Here is a 19,979-nt window from a genome sequence, read left to right as displayed (position 1 = left end):
GAAAATAGACTGGACATGGACCAGTCAAAGTGGTTATGGTAAAAGGCATCACAGTCAGATCAGGAATAGGGGGAGATAAGCAGGAGGGACAACATCCATTTAAGTATCCTCTCTCCAGATCTTAGAGCAAATTGAAGACCGCCCAGTCTCACTGCTCTTCTGTCATCCAATATGTATTCAACCCTCAACCATATTAAATGTTGCATTGTAAAAGGCAACTACTATTAGTTATTCAAGTAAGTTTAATCTCTAGCATAGGTCTCTGTAGGGCTTCTAAACTTCCAACCATTCTGATGACCTCCTTTGAATGTAAACGTATCAAATGATATTTTTAAGGCTTAAAAATGGTAGCTGAAAAATTCCATTAAAAATGCAATAAAGTAAACCGATGTTTGCAAAGTACTCAGAACCTATACAGAGATGACTACCATAGAAGATCCTGTGAGGAAAGGACTATGTTTTTAGAGCAGGGTTGGAATATTCAACAGTAAATAAGACATTGGACCACACCAATTAGAGGTTAAACCAAAATAAGATATTGAACAAAAATATCATCCATTGTGACAATAAAATTGGCAGGAGGCAGGTGGAAAAATAGTATGCAATCATATTGTATCATGAAAACACATATAATGGGGCCAATATATGGGACTGGCACACACACAAGCTGTTACACACCAGCTGCTCAGAACCACAAAATGGTTGAGGTTGAAAGGGACCTCTGGAGGTCATCTGGTCCAACCCCCTGCTCAAGCAGAGCCACTTAGAGCAGGTTGCCCAGGACCATGTCCAGACAGCTTTTGAATATCTCCAAGGAGGGAGACTCCACAACCCCTCTGGGCAACCTGTTCCAGTGCTCAGTCACCCTCACACTAAAAAAAGTGTTTCCTGATGTTCACACAGAATCTCCTGTGTTTCAGCTTGTGCCCATTGACTTGTCCTGTACCTGGGCACCACTGAAAAGAGCCTGGCTCTGTCATCTTTGCATCATCCCTTCAGGTATTTACATTGATAAGATCCTCCCTGAACTTTCTCTCCTCTAGGCTGAACAGTCCCAGCTCTCTCAGCCTTTCCTCATAGGAAAGATGCTTCAGTCTCTTCATCATCTTTGTGGCCATTTATTGGACGCTCTCCAGTAGCTGTATCTCTCTCTCTTGTACTGGGGAGTCCAGAACTGGACACAGGACTCCAGGTGTGGCCTCACCAATGCTGAATAGAGGGGAAGGATCAATTCCCTCAACCTGCTGGCAACACTCCTATTAATACAGCCCAGGATACCATTGACCCTCTTTGCCACAAGGGCACGTTGCCGGCTCATGGTTGTTGCTCTGTGTTAAGTGCTTATATGATCTTACTCTGAGGAATCTCATGGTAAATCCAGCCTACCTCACATCTATTGCAATGTAAAATATGTATTTACAGACAAGCTGATGCATGGCTACTTGTCTTCTTTACAATAACTTGACCATGTGCCAAAGTCCTGAGATAGAAAAGTCAACATTTATTTTGGTATATTCTGATGTATGACTACATGACTTTGAATCTTATTTTTCTTTTGTGTTGTTTTTTTTCTTTTCATGAACAGAGGCACTCATACACTAGCTGGCCAAAACAAGATTTGTGCTTAATAATGGCTCTGAGAGAAAAGATGAACACCTGGTAGTAGTCAGTGCTGCCGCAATCCCAATTAGTCAGGTTTTTATTAGATTAAACTCAGCATATTTTTACCTTATGAATGGAGAGCACAAACTACTGTCTTTTAAAAAACAAACATGTCTAATTGAGATTTCTTTCTTCAAATATATCTGTGGTAAGAACCTAAGTATTATTTTTTTTAAAAGAAGTCATGTAGTTAACACATGATCACGACCTATTGTTTCGTAAGTGTTCTAGTTTCCCCTTTGTACCTTCTTGTCTTTCTCAGAACCATCTGTGAGAAGGATTCCCTTGGCTTGCATGTGGCAGTACAGGATCTTCTGAAGAGCTGACATGTCACATTTGATTACATATTCAACCTAGTGTAAAAAACACAATTAACAGATACAGTGTCAAGTTTTACCAAGATATAATAATTTCAGCATGATTTTAATTCCAAGTCCTTGCGCTCCTAAACAAATAAAAAACCCCTATATTTCTTTGATCCTCATCATAACAGCACCTTTAAACAAGTTGCAATCCACTTGCAAGCATAATAATGCCTATTTGAAAAGATTAATTGTGGAATTTATGATTCCTACAAGACACATAGATTCTAAGGGCATGACTGTAGATTCAGTGCAGTTTTGCCAAATATATAAGAAAGGAATTATTATTTCCTGTTTATCTCTTCTTATAATTTTAAACAACTGTCAAAAGACTGAATGGCTAATAACCTGTGAAACTTATTATACCTGCAAAGCATCAATCACCACTGGCAGAACCTGGCACAAAATAAATAATATCACTTACAGTCCTAAGCAGCATTCTACTTACCAATGTGGGGATGGAAACATGCTATTTTGTTTCTCAATATCTACTAAAAAAAGGGGGGAACTAATGAAGTAGAGTATGAACACCAAATTAATTTTGAATTCTTGTTAAATATGATTAAAATAAGTTAGTTTCAGAATGTTTTGATTGCGCACCACCCTTAAGTACAATAACACAAGAAAAGTTTTCATGTACCAATTTAACACACATTTTTTTCGACTGTCAGGCTTGTATACTTCACTGCCTTTAATAACTAGGCTAAAATGAAAGCAGTCACATAATGAAGACAGAATAACAGTGACAAATAATGCAAGAAGTGATTAAAAGAAAAAAGAGCAAGATGCTTAATGTTTCATAAAAAAACTTGTGGAAGTTAACAGTTATATTTAACACTTCATAGGCCTTTGAAGGCCTCACTAGTTAAAAAATACATGTCAGCATGACCTAACAGCCTCACCGAATCAGCATAATTTAATTAACAGAGTCAGTTATTTGTAAAAAAGAGGTACTGTCTAGAGCTTCCTTATCTGACCGTTTGGAGTCTCCCTATACGAAGTAATCCACGTTACTGCTCTGTTACAGTTTACTATAGTCCTGTTCCTCTGACATGGTTTGGTGAAGAAAAAGTTGTATAACCCAAAGGTATATAAACTTTATAACTGCCCCATTTGGGCAGAGTTCATATCAGCAGGGTCTGTCACTCTGCTGCTTTGTGTTCTCTCCTATAGCTATAGTAATAAACTGTTTCTGTTCTGACCTGATCTAAATTGTAATTCCAGTTATTCTACAACAAGCTAAATAAAGAGCATCTTTGCTAACAATTTCATTAACCTAGTGAGGAAAGCTTTCAGCTAGGTACATCAGGGAAGGATTGTCATTACCTGAAGAAAAGCAAAGGCATGGGGGGCAGTGAAGAAGTGTCTGGGAGACAGCACAACTTGGGAGGTTCTTGTGCTTCCCCTATGAAAGCAGCATGACAGGTGCCCATCTCAAGTGCCTGTACACAAATGCATGCAACATGGGCAACAAACAGGAGGGATTATAAATCCATGCACATTTGCAAAACTCTGATCTCATTGGGATTAAAGAGATGTGGGAGATAGCTCACATGACTGGAGCGCTGCCATGGATGGGTACAGGCTCTTCAGGACAGACAGACAGGTGAGGACAGGGGATTGTGCCCTATGCACAGGAGGGGCTCAGTTGCACAGAGCTTTGCCTTGGAGCAGATGACATGCCAGTTGAGAGCTTATGAGTAATGATCAGAGGACAAACCAGTGCAGGCGCTACTGTGGTAGGCATCTGCTACAGGCTTTCTGATTAACAAAAGGAAGCACATGAAACCTTTACACAACTCATGGGGGACATGCTCTGTTAGACTTGATAGTCATATACAAAGAAGTGAAGCTCAAAGATGTGAAGGCTGAGGGCTGCACTAGCTGCAGCAGCCATGAGAGTGTGGAGTTTAGGCTCCTGAGAGAAGTGAGCAAGACAAATAGAATCACAGCCCTGCACTTCAGGAGAGCAGTTTTCAGCTTATTCAGGTCCATAGGACCAGATGGGATTCATCTAAGGCAGCAAAAGGAGTTAGCTGATGTCATTGTGAGGTCACTCTCTATCATCTTCGAAAGGTCATGTTGATCAGGGGAGGTTGTGAATGCCTGGTAAAAGCAAATGTCACACCCATTTTCAAGAAGGGCAAGAAGGGGAATCCAGGGAACTACAGGCCAGTCAACCTCACTGCCATCTCTGGGAAGATTATGGAACAAATCCTTCTCAAAGACATTTCCAAGTACGTAAAGGACAAGAAGGTGACTGGCAACAGCCAGTATAGATTTATCAAGGGGAAATCATGCTTGATTGATTGCCCTCTATGATGAGATGACTGGCTGTGTAGACAAGGGGAGCGCAGTGGATTTTGTTTACCTTGATTTTAGTAAGGCCTTTGACATGGTCTTCCATAGTATTCTTATAACCAAACTAGTGAGATATGGACTGGGTAAGTGAACAATAGAGTGGTTGGAAATTTGGCTGGATTACCAGGCTCAAAGGGTACAAATCTAGTACTGCTACTCAGTAGTAGTCCAACTTGCAACCAGTTATCAGTGGTGTCCTTTAAGGGTCAATACCTGGCCAATACTGTTTAATGCCTTTATGAATGACCTGGATGATGGGACAGAGTGCACTCTCAGCAAGTTTCTGGATGGCACCAAATTGGAGAGGGGGGTGCAGGGGCCTGGACAGGCTGGAGAAATGGGCTGACAGGATCTTCATAAAGTTCAACAAAGGGAAATGCTGAGTCCTGCACTGGGGATGGAATAATGCCAGTATACTCTGGGGGCCAACTGCCTAGGAAGCAGCTTTGCAGAAAAGGACCTTGGAGTCCCGGTGGACAAGAAGTTGAACATGAGCCAGCAATGTGCCCTTGCAGCAAAGACGACCAAGAACATCCTGGGCTTTATTAGCAAAAGGTCAAGGAAAGCAATCCCCCTCTATTGAGTGCTGAGGCCACATCTGGAGTGCTGTGCCCAGCTTTTGTCTCCCCACTACACAACAGACATGGACATACTGGAGCAAGGACCACCAAAATGGACAGAGGGCTGGAGAACATGACATATGAGGAGAGTTTGAGGAAGCTGGACTTGTTCAGCCTGGAGAAGAGAAGACTTGGGAGACCTTATTATTTTCTTTAGCTACCTAATGGACCAGACTCTGATTGGAAACACTCAGCACAAGAACAAGTGGCAATGGTCACAAGTTGGAAAGTGAGAAATTCTGATTAGATATAAAGAAAAAAATTCCCTATGAGGATGATCAAACACTAGAACAGGAACCCAGAGAGGTTGTGGGATCTCCGTCCTTGGAGATATTCAAAACTCAACTAGACAAGGTCCTGAGTGACCTGCTCTGAGTAGGCAGTTGTATTAGAGTCCTCCAGAGGTCCTTTCCAACCTATATGATTTTATGACTAAAAAATCAATAGGTTATTTTCATCTCAGAAGGACAGGAGGATGAGCTCACAGGTAAGAAACATGAACATCCACTTAGCATCTTTATCAGGAGCCTGTCAGAGAAGCTAGAACCATCACCAACAGACTTCTGTCAAAAAGGCTGATGCTTCAAGTCAGACATGCTTTGTTTTGAAAAGAGGGGTAGAGAAATGAAAGAAGTGCTCCACTAAGTAACAGTGTTTATGCAACTTAGAAATCCTTTTTCTCCCATAACATTTAATTGTTCTATCAAACACAGTGGGGCTCTAATTGATAGAAATTTGAAATGCAATAAAAATTTCAGTAATGCGATTTTCCTGGTAGAATGTCAGACAACATTTTCAGATGTTTCAAGCTCAAAAAAATCCTACATAGAAGGCTACTGTGAATGACATTTGGGGGAATAGAAGGTCAAAATAGCAACAATCTTCATAACATTCTAAATTTTTAGGTCTTTAATTAGAAGTCTTTTTTTAAATGCAGATAAAGAACTATTCATTCGTTCAATGTAAATACAACCTCACAACTCACATGTAATAATAACTTGATTTTTGTTATGGTTTTAACCCAACAGGTTTAAGTATCACATGTCCCCCCAAACCTGCCTTCAATTTTCATTTTTGGTTATGTTTTTGTGGTTATGTTTGGGGGGAAGGGCGAAAGGGGAAGTAGGCTCAAAATCGGAGGGTAGGGACGTGGGTAGAGTGAGATGCCTGGAAATTAAAATAGCGGTCTTTCAAATCAGTGTTTAATTTTACATTCTGAGATACACAAACTGGTTAAGACATACAAGCCAAACAAAATACTTCACACAACTCAAGGGTCCTGAAAAGTTAACTAAAATCCTGCTAAATTTATTAATGTCACACAGTCCTTTAGGAGTTTCAGTGAAACAATTCAGCAAGCAAAGTTTATTTCTTCTCAGTGCATGAGTGACCCTCAGGGTATGACTGCCTTTTATTAATACCTTGAAACCAAGTACTATGAAAACAAGCTGTATGTCTTATATAAACCTTGGGTGGTGTGCTGGTTTTGGCTGAGAAGGGGTTAATTCTCCTCACTGTGGGGGTCTGCTACCTTTCCAGCTTCCCGCTCTCTGCCGCGTGGCGGGGGGGCTGGGAGGGACAGGGCCATGGCGGGGGCTATTTATCCTCATTGTCCCTCTTAATCGTGACATCGGGCGGCCTCTCCTCTTTTGGTTCCCTTTTTTTGGGGGGCGTCTTCAGGCTACATTTCCCAGTGCATGGCGGAGAGCACACAATTTAGGTCTGGGCATACATGGTATTCGTCCTAATTCTCACCCTCAAGGATTAATTAATGAGACGGTTGACGTATATGGGGACTGATGCACTTTGTTTTCCATTTGGTTATGGTGTGTCCACTAACCCTATACTAGAGGACTATCTAGTGAATGCTTGAAGGACATAGTATTTTACTTTTACCTTTCCTCTAACTTTCTAACCAATTTCATTACCCACCCATCATAAAATTTTTTAAATTTATATTATCAAATTTTTTAATGCATTCTCAACACTGGAGTTACATTAAAAATTTTATACAACCCATTCAATCATCCATCACCCTTCCTACATGAATCTGGATCTAACAACCCACTAGGCATCTCAGCAAACTGCGATAAAATCCCATTCCACCCCTACTTTTCCCTAAAAGACGCCCTAGGCTTCACACTCCTACTCCTCCTCCTAACAACAATAGCCCTATTCTCCCCAAATCTCCTAGGAGACCCAGAAAACTTCACCCCAGCAAACCCACTAGCCACCCCACCACACATTAAGCCACACATTAAGCCAGAGTGATACTTCTTATTCGCATACGCCATCCTGCGCTCAATCCCCAATAAACTAGGAGGAGTACTGGCCCTAGCTGCCTCTGTACTAATCCTCTTCCTAGCTCCCTTCCTTCACAAGTCCAAACAACGCTCAATAACATTCCGCCCACTCTCCCAAATCCTATTCTGAGCATTAGTAGCCAACCTACCCGTCCTAACATGAATCGGCAGCCAGCCAGTAGAACACCCATTTATCATCATCGGCCAGCTGGCATCCATAACCTACTTCACCATCCTACTAATTCTCTTCCCCCTCGTCGGGGCCCTAGAAAAGAAAATACTCAACTACTAAAAGTACTCTAATAGTTTAACAAAAACATTGGTCTTGTAAGCCAAAGAGTGAAGACTACACCCCTTCTTAGAGTTCCCTGCCCTCAGAGAAAAAGGACTTAAACCTCCACCTCCAACTCCCAAAGCTGGCATTCTATATTAAACTATTCTCTGATACCCCCCTAAACTGCTCGAATCGCCCCCCGCGACAGCCCTCGCACAAGCTCCAACACAACATCGCTACCCCACCAAAATCCAACCGAACTAAAAACAATCCCCCACCATCAACAGTAACCACCCCCAACTTCCAACCCTCAACAAGACCACCAATAACAGCTCCAACTACAACCACCAAAATAAATCCACTACCATAACCCAAAACCTGCCAATCTCCTCAAGCCTCAGGAAACGGATCAGCAGCCAAAGACACAGAATATACAAAAACCACCAACATCCCACCCAAATATACCATAAACAGCACCAAAGCTACAAAAGACACCCCCAAACTCAACAACCACCCACACCCTACAACAGAAGCTAGCACCAAACCCACCACCCCATAATACGGAGAAGGATTAGCTGCAACTGCCAGCCCCCCCAAAATAAAACACAGCCCCAAAAAGAGCACAAAATAAGTCATAGCAGTTCCTGCTTGGTTTTTCTCCAAGCTCTGCGGCCTGAAAAGCCGCCGTTGTAACCCTCAACCACAGGAACCTAATTAATAACGGGCCCCCCCCAACCCCCCATAGGCGCAAACCTCTTATTATCTAAGTATACTTACAGCTCTATGTATTATTGTACATTAATTTATATACCCCATAATACATTATATGTAATTCTAGAGATCTATACAATGTAAGTCCTTCAGACATTACTCTTTCAATTCAATAATAGTTCTGTTCAGTACTGTTATGCCAAATTACAGGGTATTGCATGCTTAATGGATAGGATCATTAAGACTGTAATCTAAAGTTTACTCAAGGATATGGAAGTGCTTTAAAACATATTGTTAATGGTAGCAGGACATAATGCTTAAATTACAGTTCTTGAAGTACTAATTTGTCAGACATAGAAATGTTTATCTAGCTTTCCTCGTTTGCTTCACATTCCCTGTACATAAACACTAAGTTTGACAAGGATCTGCATGTGAAACATTTCCGCTACTAGCATCAGGACCATTCATTTCCCCTACACCCTAACAAAATTATGCTCTTTTGTGCCTCTGGTTCCTATTTCAGGGCCATAGACTGGCTTGATTCCTTATCTCAATGCTTTTCACGGAGCCATCTGGTAGATGGTGTGTCGGACAGTAACTTTTCTTGCAGGAATTAATTAATGAGATGGTTCTCTCCTCTCCCCCCTCTCCCCTCTCTGCTCTCCCCTCTCCTCACCCCTCTCCTCCCCCCGGGGCTTTTCGCCTCTCATTCTCCTTTCCATTGCATTTCTGTTGTTGTTTCTTTTAATTTTAATTATTAAACTGTTCTTATCCCAACCCACGAGCGTTACCCTTCTGATTATCTCCCCCATCCCGCCGGTGGGGGAGTGAGCGAGTGACTATGTGGGGCTGAGCTGCCGGCTAAACCACAACAGTCTTTTTGGCACCCAACATGGGGCTCAAGAGTTGGAGATAATAACAGCTGCAGGTCACAGCACCATGTTGTCCTTTTTGCAGTTCATGTTACAGACTGGTGCTGGCTTCTTTAGTCTGCTGTGTTCTGCTGTGATTAGTGATGTTTTGCCCAAGACGTTTGTTATACAAACACTGGTTTTCAGCTTTATCTGGTATTTGGGGTTTTTGCTGAAACCGTTACTGTACTTTGGATACCACCTTGTTGAGGCAATTAGCAATTATACCTCCTCCTCGGAGAGATTTTATATGGAGGAAATATAGAATACTATCTTTGCAACTTTGCTCTATGATGTCTCTGCCTCTATTACAACAACCTTTTTGTATCTGGAACATCCTTGGGTGGTTAAGGTGCACTTATTGTTAGATTTTGGGCATGTTGTTTTGGTTTTGACTAAGCACCTTAAGAATATTACCCAGAAATCTGCCCCAAGGCTTGATAGTTAGGAGTGGCAGGGTATGTGGGATAGCATGGGCAAATACCTAGGGCAGTGGGCACCCCCAGTGTTCTGGAGTTTCACCCCTGAACAAGTGCAGAATCCTGAAAAACTAGTAGAATATTTGGAGAAAGTATGTTGTTATGCTGGGAACTCCAGACAGACACAGATAACTGCAACATGCTAGGGTCTGGCCCATGCATCCTGAACCCTGCTCAACAGTATTCAGTGCCCCCAAGGGGAAGAGAATGTCTCTGGATTGAAAGGCAAAGTGACTGGCACTGTAGTCACTCCAGCCCTGACCACAGGCACTGCAGCCACTCACGCGCCCACAACAAGTACTGGAGCTGGCTCAGAGAATCAACCCGTACCAGTATCAGTTGTCCCCATTCACAAGACAAAATATTGGAAGCGGACGTCAACTCGTTTAGAACGAGATGATGAAAAAGCAGGGCCGTCACGGGGAGAGAAGGAAGAAGTAATAAATGAAAGAGAGACCACCCGATCCCTGTCCTTGAGCGAGTTGTGAGATATGCAAAAAGATTATAGCCATTGTTCAGGTGAGCACATTGTCACCTGGCTGCTCTGATGCTGGGATAATGGGGCCAGTAGCCTGGAACTAGAGGGAAAAGAAGCCAAACAACTGGGATCCCTTTCTGGGGAAGGGGGTGTTGACAAAGCAATTGGGGAAAAAACACAAGCCCTCAGCTTCTGGAGGCGACTCCTGTCTGGAGTGAGAGAAAGGTATTCCTTTAAAGATGATACATATCGCCCAGGAAAATGGACAACTATGGAGAAAGGCATCCAGTATCTAAGGGAATTAGCCGTGCTTGAGGTGATTTATGGTGACCTGGACGATCAACGGTCATCCAAAGATCCAGATGAAGCCGAGTGCACACGACCCATGTGGCGGAAGTTTGTACGGAGCGCACCATCTTCGCATGCAAACTCATTGGCAGTAATGTCCTGGAAAGATGACGAGACACCAACGGTGGCGGAGGTAATTGATAGACTCCGGGATTATGAAACAAATATCTCTTCCTCGCTCATCTCTGCTGTGGAGAAACTATCCCAAGAGGTCAGGCAACTCAAAGAAGATCTGTCCTACTCCCCGCCTCGACAGAGTAGTGTCTCAGCTGTTAGGAATAAGCGTCCTTTGGCTCAAAGGAGGGGATACACACCATGGGCCACCCTATGGTTCTACCTGCGTGACCACGGAGAGGACATGATGAGGTGGGATGGAAAACCTACCTCGACCCTACAGGCACGAGTGCATGAACTGCAAGGAAGAAGAGTCACTCAGGGAGGCTCTTCCAGGAAAGCTGCTGCTCCAGTTTCCAGTGAGTAAGTCCCCAGACAGAGGAGTAGAAGCGCTGATTTTATTTCTAAGCCTAATAGAGGGACTCCTGATTCACATTTACAGGAAGTGAGTTGTGACTGCCATGATCAAGACTAGAGGGGCCCTGCCTCCAGCCAGGTGAGGAAAGGGATAGCCGGGTTTACTAGACTGTGTGGATCCGATGGCCTGGCACGTCCGACCCACAGAGGCAGAAAGCTTTAGCGGACACCGGCGCACAGTGCACCCTAATGCCATCAAACTATAAAGGGGCAGAACCCATCAGCATTGCTGGAGTGACAGGGGGATCCCAAGAGCTAACTGTATTGGAGGCCAAAGTGAGCCTAACCGGGAATGAGTGGCAAAAGCACCCCATTGTGACTGGCCCAGAGGCTCCGTGCATCCTTGGCATAGACTACCTCAGGAGAGGATATTTCAAGGTGCCAAAAGGGTACAAGTGGGGTTTTGGTGTAGCTGCCTTGGAGATGGAGGCAATTAACCAGCTGTCTACCTTGCCTGGCCTCTTGAAGGACCCTTCTGTTGTGGGGTTGTTGAAGGTCAAAGAACAACAGGTGCTGATTGCCACCACAACAGTGCACTGGGGGCAATATTGCACCAACAGAGACTCTCTGATCCCCATCCATGAACTCATTCACCAACTGAGGAGCCAAGGAGTCATCAGTAAGACCCACTCACCCTTTAACAGTCCCATATGGCCAGTGCGGAATTCTAATGAAGAGTGGAGGCTAACAGTAGACTATCGTGGCCTGAATGAAGTCAGTCCACTGTTGAGTGCTGCTGTGCCAGACATGCTAGAACTTCAATACGAACTGGAGTCCAAGGCAGCCAAGTGGTATGCCACAATTGATACCGCTAATGCATTCTTCTCAATCCCTCTGGCAGCAGAACACAGGCCACAGTTTGCTTTCACATGGAGGGGTGTCCAGTACACCTGGAATCGACTGCCCCAGGGGTGGAAACACAGTCCTACCATTTGCCATGGACTGATTCAGACTCTACTGGAACAGGGAGAAGCTCCAGAACACCTTCAATACATTGATGACATCATCGTGTGGGGCAACACAGTGGAAGAAGTTTTTGAGAATGAGAGAAAATAGTCCAAATCCTTCTGAAAGCTGATTTTGTCAGAAAACAAAGTAAGGTCAAGGGACCCGCACGAGAAATCCAGTTCTTAGGAATCAAATGGCAAGATGGTCGTCGTCAGATTCCAAAGGATGTGATCAACAAAATAGCAGCCATGTCTCCACCAACTAGCAAAAAGGAAACACAAGCTTTCTTGGGCGTTGTGGGTTTTTTGAGGATGCATATTCCACACTACAGTCTGATCGTAAGCCCTCTCTATCAAGTGACCCGTAGGAAGAATGATTTCAAATGGGGCCCTGAGCAACGACAAGCCTTTGAACAGATTAAATGAGAAATAGTTCATGCAATAGGCCCTTGGGCCATTCCGGGTAGGACAAGATGTAATGTACTCTACACCGCAGCCGGGGAGCATGGTCCTATGTGGAGCCTCTGGCAGAAAGCCCCAGGGGAGACCAGAGGTCAACCCCTAGGGTTTTGGAGTCGGGGATGCAGAGGGTCCGAAGGCTGCTATACTCCAACTGAAAAAGAGATACTGGCAGCATATGAAGGGGTCCAAGCTGCTTCAGAAGTGGTTGGTACTGAGGCACAGTTGCTCCTGGCACCCCGACTGCCAGTGCTGGGCTGGATGTTCAAGGGAAAAGTCCCCTCTACACACCGTGCAACTGATGCTACGTGGAGTAAATGGGTTGCACTGATCACCCAGCGGGCTTGAGTAGGAAACCCCAGTCGCCCAGGAATCTTGGAAGTGATTATGGACTGGCCAGAAGGCAAAGATTTTGGATTATCACCAGAGGAGGAGGTGACGTGCTGAAGAAGCCCCACTCAATAACAAACTGCCAGAAGATGAAAAGCAGTATGCCCTGTTCACTGATGGGTCCTGTTGCCTTGTGGGAAAGCACCGGAGATGGAAGGCTGCTGTATGGTGTCCTATATATCAAGTGGCCAGTGCTCTAGCTCTATACTGACTCCTGGATGGTGGCAAATGCCCTGTGGGGCTGGCTGCAGCAGTGGAAGCAAAGCAACTGGCAGCGTAGAGGCAAACCCATCTGGGCTGTCACATTGTGGCAAGATATTGCTCTCCGGGTAGAGAACCTGGTTGTAAAGGTACGTCATGTGGATGCTCATGTCCCCAAGAGTCGGGCCACTGAAGAACATCGGAACAACCAGCAGGTAGATCAGGCTGCCAAGATTGAAATGGCTGAGGTGGATCTGGACTGGCAAACTAAGGGTGAACTATTTCTAGCTCGGTGGGCCCATGACACCTCAGGCCATCAAGGGAGAGATGCAACATACAGGTGGGCTCGTGATCGAGGGGTGGACTTGACCATGGATGTTATTGCACAGGTTATCCACGAATGTGACACATGCACTGCAATCAAGCAAACGAAGCGGGTAAATCCTCTGTGGTATGGGGGACGATGGCTGAAATATAAATATGGGGAGGCCTGACAAATTGACTGTATCACACTCCCACAAACCCGTCAAGGCAAGCACCATGTGCTTATAATGGTAGAAACGACGACTGGCTGGCTGGAAACATATTCTGTCCCCCACGCCACTGCCCGGAACACTATTCTGGGTCTCAGAAAACAAGTCCTGTGGCGACATGGCACCCCAGAGAGAACTGAGTCAGACAATGGGACTCATTTCCAAAATAACCTCATAGACACCTGGGCCAAAGAGCATGGCATTGAGTGGGTGTATCACATCCCCTATCACGCACCAGCCTCTGGGAAAATTGAACGGTACAATGGACTGTTAAAAACTACTCTGAGAGCAATGCGGGGTGGAACATTCAAGCACTGGGCTACACATTTAGCAAAAGCCTCGTGGTTAGTCAACATGAGGGGATCTGCCAGGCAAGCTGGCCCTGCCCAGTCAGAAATCCTACATACTGTGGAAGGGGATAGAGTCCCTGTAGTGCACACAAAAAGCATGCTGGGCAAAACAGTCTGGGTTCTTCCTGCCTCAGGCAAAGGCAAACCCATTCATGGGATTGCTTTTGCTCGAGGACCTGGGTTCACTTGGTGGGTGATGCGGGGGGATGGAGAAATCCAATGTGTTCCTCAAGGGGATTTGATTTTGGGCGAAAACAGTGAATGAACTGAATGGCACAATGCAAACTGCTATATAATATTGTGTGTCACCCCTCTGTTGTATCAATGATATGAGAGTACGAGCCTCCCAACCCATGGAAGATAAACTGTGAAACAAGCCGTGCAGCAGTGATGGAGCGATGACTGACTCGGTATGCAGCATCCCAACGCCACACACCATCTCTCCCACCCTGGAAGACTGATACGACAGATGTAGCCCAGAGTCATGGACTGGGTAAACTCAATGGACATTTTAATGGACATTTTACAGGGAAGGTCCATGAACTAAGGGAATGATGTCTGTGTATTATGTTAAAGGATGGGAAGGGGAGGGGTGGTGGTTGGTAAGGTTGTATTGGATGGTATGGGACCTGGGCATGGTGTAAATGGTATGGAATAAGGGGTGGAGAATGTGCTGGTTTTGGCTGAGAAGGGGTTAATTCTCCTCCCTGTGGCGGGGGTCGGCTACCTTTCCAGCTTCCCACGCTCTGCTGCGTGGCGGGGGGCTGGGAGGGGCAGGGCCATGGTGGGGGCGGCTGACCCCGACTGGCCAATGGCATGTTCGTTCCATACCATGTGACACCATGACCAGTATATTGGGGGGGGGGCAGTTCGCGGCTCGGGAGCGGCGTGGCGTTGGGTCAGCGGGCGGCGAGCGGCTGCGGCACGTGCGGTTTGTTTCGGCGGTTCGTTCCCCCTCTCCCCTCCCTTCCCCCTTCCCCCGGGGCTTTTTGCCTCTCATTGTTCTCCTTTCCATTGCATTTCTGTTGTTGTTTCTTTTAATTTTAATTATTAAACTGTTCTTATCCCAACCCACGAGCGTTACCCTTCTGACTCCCTCCCCCATCTACCGGTGGGGGAGTGAGCGAGCGACTGTGTGGGGCTGAGCTGCCGGCTAAACCACGACAGGTGGCTACATACAGAATTAAAGCTGTGGGACTCATGATTAAGACTGAAAATGCAGAAATCAGGATTCCTCAATGGCCAGTATTTCTTCTTTGCAGAGTTAAAAACACAAACCACAACATCAGACACTCAAGTCCTCTTGTCTCAGATGCATGTCAAAAAACAATATCATACAGTGCTCAAAAACAGTATAAAACACCTTTCTATTGCAAACCTTTTCTGGTAGTTGAGACTCAACCTCTTTTTTCAGTCTCCTTAGCAAAAACGGACGTAGCACTTTGTGGAGACGACGGATGATCAGGATAGTCTCTTCCTCATTTAAGTCCACCTACAAAAGTTTATAAAGGTCACAACAAGGCAACTCAGTGTGTTAGGAAATGGCTTTGTGATTAGGTAAAAAATTATTTCTCATTATAAATGTTTGCAGTAATTACTTGTTATGTTACAACTAAATTGACTCAGAGTCCAGAAAGAGACACTTTCATGAAGACTTTTAAAGCTGTAATAAAGGTGGCTTTTAAGTATGCTAATTCTCTGAGCACAAAGGAGAGTTCAAAGACTATTCCTATAACATGGCCTCCATTTTATTTCCATCCTAATGGTTTGTTTCTAATGAACTTTAAGCAAGATGTTGCAGTACCCTTTCTCCAGTCATGGCAAATGGAGCATTGAACCACTGTTCAAAGGTGCTGCAGCTCTTGAAAATGGTAGGGAGGAGGAAGTTGAGAAGAGCCCAGAGTTCAGGCAATTTGTTCTGAAGTGGAGTCCCGGTCAACAGTATCCTCCTAGGGGCCACATAATGAGTGTTCAAGACCTGAGTCAGCTTGCAGTGATGGTTCTTCATTCGATGGCCTTCATCTACTATCATGTATTTCCATCGAATCTGCAAGAAGAAAAAAAGCTGGTAAAGAACTATGTTAGATATCATGAGAATTAGAACCTACCTCCCAGTAGGTTTAAAACAGGAACGCTTCAGAACTGAAACATCAGCCATTCTTGTTGAATGACTGGAAACCCAAATGTGATGTTATCCAAGCATTAGTGGCCTCCCAAGCAACAAGAGGAGAAACAAATACTAGTTAGGCTACATCTGTAAATAAGCTTGCATCAGTAAACAGCTGAATCCCCTCATTTCTTGGGAGGAGTTCAGGAGACTGGCACCATAAGGTCAGAATTTATCATACTGGGGAAGAAAAAGAACACAAGAAATCCAAATGAAACTGAGAAAGAAGAAACGTGACAGGATACAAAGGCATTTTCAGACAAAATAACCATATTCTCTCAAAAGATAGCGACCCTGAACTTGGCATTGCCTCACTTAACCCCTTCTTCTAACCCTAAAATGAAGCAGCATAAGAACATCTCAGTCACTGCCTCTTCTGAAATAAACCTTTAATTGCAGTCAGAGCAGATGTTGAAAGAAAACTGCCATGGTTTTTATTACTTTCTGTGCTAAGACATGTATAACTAATCTATACCGCATGAGTTTGAAAGGATACTGCTCAGAATCATAGAATCATTAAGACTGGAAAAGACCTCAAGGATCATCAAGTCCAACTGTCAACCCAACACTACCATGTCTCCTACACCATGCTCTGAAGTGCCACTTTTACAGGTCTTTTAAATACCTCCAGGGATGGAGACTCCACCACCTCTCTGGGCAGCCTGTTCCAATGCCTGACCACTCTTTCAGTAAAGAAATCCAATCTAAACCTCCCCTGATGCAGCTTGAAGCCGTTTCCTCTTGTTCTATTACTAGTTACTTGGGAGAAGAGACCAACACCCACCTCACTACAACCTCCTTTCAGGTAGTTGGAGAGAGCAATAAGGTCTCCCCTCAGCCTCCTCTTCTCCAGACTAAACAACCCCAGTTCCCTCAACCTCTCCTCATAAAACCTGCTCTCCAGACCCTTCACCAGCTTCGTTGCCCGTCTCTGGACACGCTCCAGCAACTCAATGTCCTTCTTGTACTGAGGGGCCCAAAACTGAACACAATATTCAAGGTGGGGCCTCACCAGTGCCGAGTACAGGGGCACGATCACCTCCCTACTCCTGCTGGCCACACTATTCCTGATAGAAGCCAGGATGCTGTTGGCCTTCTTGGCCACGCTGCTGGCTCATATTCAGCCGGCTGTCAACCAACACCCCTAGGTCCCTCTCCCCCGGGCAGCTTTCCAGCCACTCTTCCCCAAGCTTGTACTTTTGCATGGGGTTGTTGTGACCAAAGTGCAGGACCCTGTACTTGGCCTTGTTAAACCTCATACAATTGGCCTTGGCCCATCGATCCAGCTTGTCCAGGTCCCTCTGCAGAGCCTTCCTACCCTCCAGCAGATCAACACTCCCACCCAACTTGGTGTCATCTGCAAACTTACTGATGGTGCACTTGATCCCCTCATCCAGATCATTGATAAAGATGTTAAACAAGACTGGCCCCAACACTGAGCCCTGAGGAACACTGCTCATGACCAGTCACCAACTGGATTTAGCTCCAATCACCACAACTCTCTGGGTTCAGCCATCCAACCAGTTATTTTACCCACCAAAGAGTACACCCGTCCAAGCCATGAGCTGCCAGCTTCTCTAGGAGGATGCTGTGAGAGACAGTGTCAAATGCTTTGCTAAAGTCCAGGTAGGTAACATCCACAGCCTTTCCCTCATCTACTAGGTGGGTCACCTGGTCATAGGAGACCAGGTTGGTCAGGCAGCACCTGCCTTTCATGAACCCATGCTGGCTGGGCCTGATCCCCTGATTGTCCTGCACTTGCCTAGTGAGCTCACTCAAGATATATCACTCCATAATCTTCCCTGGTACCGAGGTCAGGCTGACAGGCCTGTAGTTCCCCAGATCTTCCTTCCAGCCCTTCCTGTAGATGGGCATCACATTGGCAAGCTTCCAGTTGTCTGGGACCTCCCCTGTTAACCAGGACTGTTGATAAATGATGGAGAGTGGCTTGGCGAGCTCCTCCGCCAGCTCCCTCAGTACTCTCGGGTGGATCCCATCCAGCCCCATAGACTTGTGAGTGTCCAGGTGGCTCAGCAGGTCGTGAACTGCTTCCTCCTGGATTATGGAGTTTTATTCCGCTCCCCGTCCCTGCCTTCCAGCTCAGGGGGCTGAATACCCTGGGAATGACTAGTCTGACGGTTAAAGACTGAGGCAAAGAAGGCATTTAGTACCTCAGCCTTTTCCTCATCCTCGGTGGTGATGTTCCCCTCGGCGTCCAGTAGAGGATGGAGATTCTCTTTGGTTCTCTTTTTGTACTTAATGTATTTGTAAAAAACATGTTTTGTTATCCCTTACAGCAGTGGCCAGGTTGAGTTCTAGCTGGGCTTTTGCTTGCCTAATTTCCTCTCTGCAAGACCTAACAAGATCTCTGTACTCTTCCCGAGTCACCTGCCCCTTCTTCCAAAAGTGGTAGACTCTCCTTTTTTTCCTGAGTGCCAGCAAAAGCTCTCTGTTCAGTCAGTCCCATCGTCTTCCCTGCCGGTTCGTCTTGCGGCACTTGGGGACAACCTGCTCCTGCACCTGCAAGACTTCCTTCTTGAAGAATGCCCAGCGTTCCTGGACTCCTTTGCCCTTTGGAACTTCTTCCCAAGGGACTCTCCCAACCAGTGCCCTGAAGAGGCCAAAGTCTGCTCTCTGGAAGTCCACGGTAGTAGTTCTGCCGACCCGCCTTCTTCACCAAGAATTGAGAACTCAATCATATCATGGTCGCTAAGCCCAAGACGGCCTCCGACTGCCACATCTCCCACCAGTCCTTCTCTGTTTGTGAACAGCAGGTCAAGCGAGGCACCTCCCCTGGTGGGCTCACTTACCAGCTGTGTCAGGAAGTTATCTTCCACACACTCCAGGAACCTCCTAGAATGTTTCTTCTCTGCTGTGTTGTATTTCCAGCAGATGTCTGGTAAATTGAAGTCCCCCACGAGAACAAGGGCAACCGATTGTGATACTTCTGCCAGCTGCTTGCAGAACGCTTCATCTACCTCTTCATCCTGGTTGGGTGGTCTATAACAGACTCCCAGCAGGATATCTGCCTTGTTGGCCTTCCCCCTCATCCTTACCCATAAGCACTCGACCTCATCATCACACTCACTAAGCTCTATGCAGTTGACGCACTCCCTAACATATAGGGCCACCCCACCGCCTCTCCTTCCTTCTCTATCCTTTCTGAAGAACTTATAGACATTCATTGCTGCACTCCAGTTCTGAGTCATCCCACCACATCTCTGTGATGGTGACTAAGTCATAGCACTTGAGCTGGGCTACTGGTTTCACCCCCAACCCTGGCATGCCACACCTAGGCTCCTCTCTCTTGGGCCTGGCTACGTCCCCTTCCCCCTTCAAACTTAGTTTAAATCCCTCTCAATAAGCCCTGCCAACTCATGTGCAAGAATCCTTTTCCTGCTTTGAGACAGGTGAACTACATCTGATGCCAGCAGGCCCAGTGCCATGTAAACCTCCCCATGATCAAAAAGATCCAAAATTCCACTGATGGCACCAACCTCTGAGCCATGTGTTAATCAAATGAGTTTTCCTGTTCCTTTCAGTATTATTCTTCCCTGCCACTGACAGGATTGAGAAAAACTCTACCTGCGCTCCCGATCCTTCAACCAATCGCCCCAGTGCCCTGAAGTCCCTTTTGATTGCTCTTGGGCTTCTCTTGGCAACCTCATCACTGCCCATCTGCATAACCAATAGTGGGTAGTAATCAGAGGGCCGTACCAGACCAGGGAGTTTCCTAGTAACATCTCTGATCCAAGCCCCGGGGGGCAGCAGATTTCCCTGTGGGATGGGTCTGGTCAGCATATTGGGCCCTCTGTCCCCCTCAGAAGGGAATCGCCTACAACAATTACCCTCCTTTTCTTCTTAACAGAGGTGGTCATAATGCATGGGGCTG

The 19,979-nt window shown here is 45.7% G+C and overlaps 1 protein-coding gene across 2 annotated transcripts in view; it reads right to left on the bottom strand.

The window, feature by feature from the left end:
* The window catches only part of LOC142049639 (SWI/SNF-related matrix-associated actin-dependent regulator of chromatin subfamily A member 2-like), a 124,515-nt gene that overhangs the window by 27,360 nt on the left and 77,176 nt on the right, over nucleotides 1–19,979 (bottom strand). For both annotated transcript variants that reach the window (XM_075077517.1, XM_075077516.1), the window contains exons 18-20: nucleotides 15,725–15,967; nucleotides 15,299–15,412; nucleotides 1,908–2,015 (exon numbers count right to left, since the gene is read on the bottom strand). In XM_075077517.1, the coding sequence (XP_074933618.1) occupies nucleotides 1,908–2,015; nucleotides 15,299–15,412; nucleotides 15,725–15,967 (465 nt within the window). The remainder of the gene's footprint in view (nucleotides 1–1,907; nucleotides 2,016–15,298; nucleotides 15,413–15,724; nucleotides 15,968–19,979) is intronic.

The sequence above is a fragment of the Phalacrocorax aristotelis genome, chromosome W, assembly GCF_949628215.1.
Source record: "Phalacrocorax aristotelis chromosome W, bGulAri2.1, whole genome shotgun sequence".
In the NCBI taxonomy this organism is placed as follows: domain Eukaryota; kingdom Metazoa; phylum Chordata; class Aves; order Suliformes; family Phalacrocoracidae; genus Phalacrocorax; species Phalacrocorax aristotelis.
Note: the sequence above shows the minus strand (reverse complement) of the source record. Positions and strands in the feature narration are given on the sequence as shown.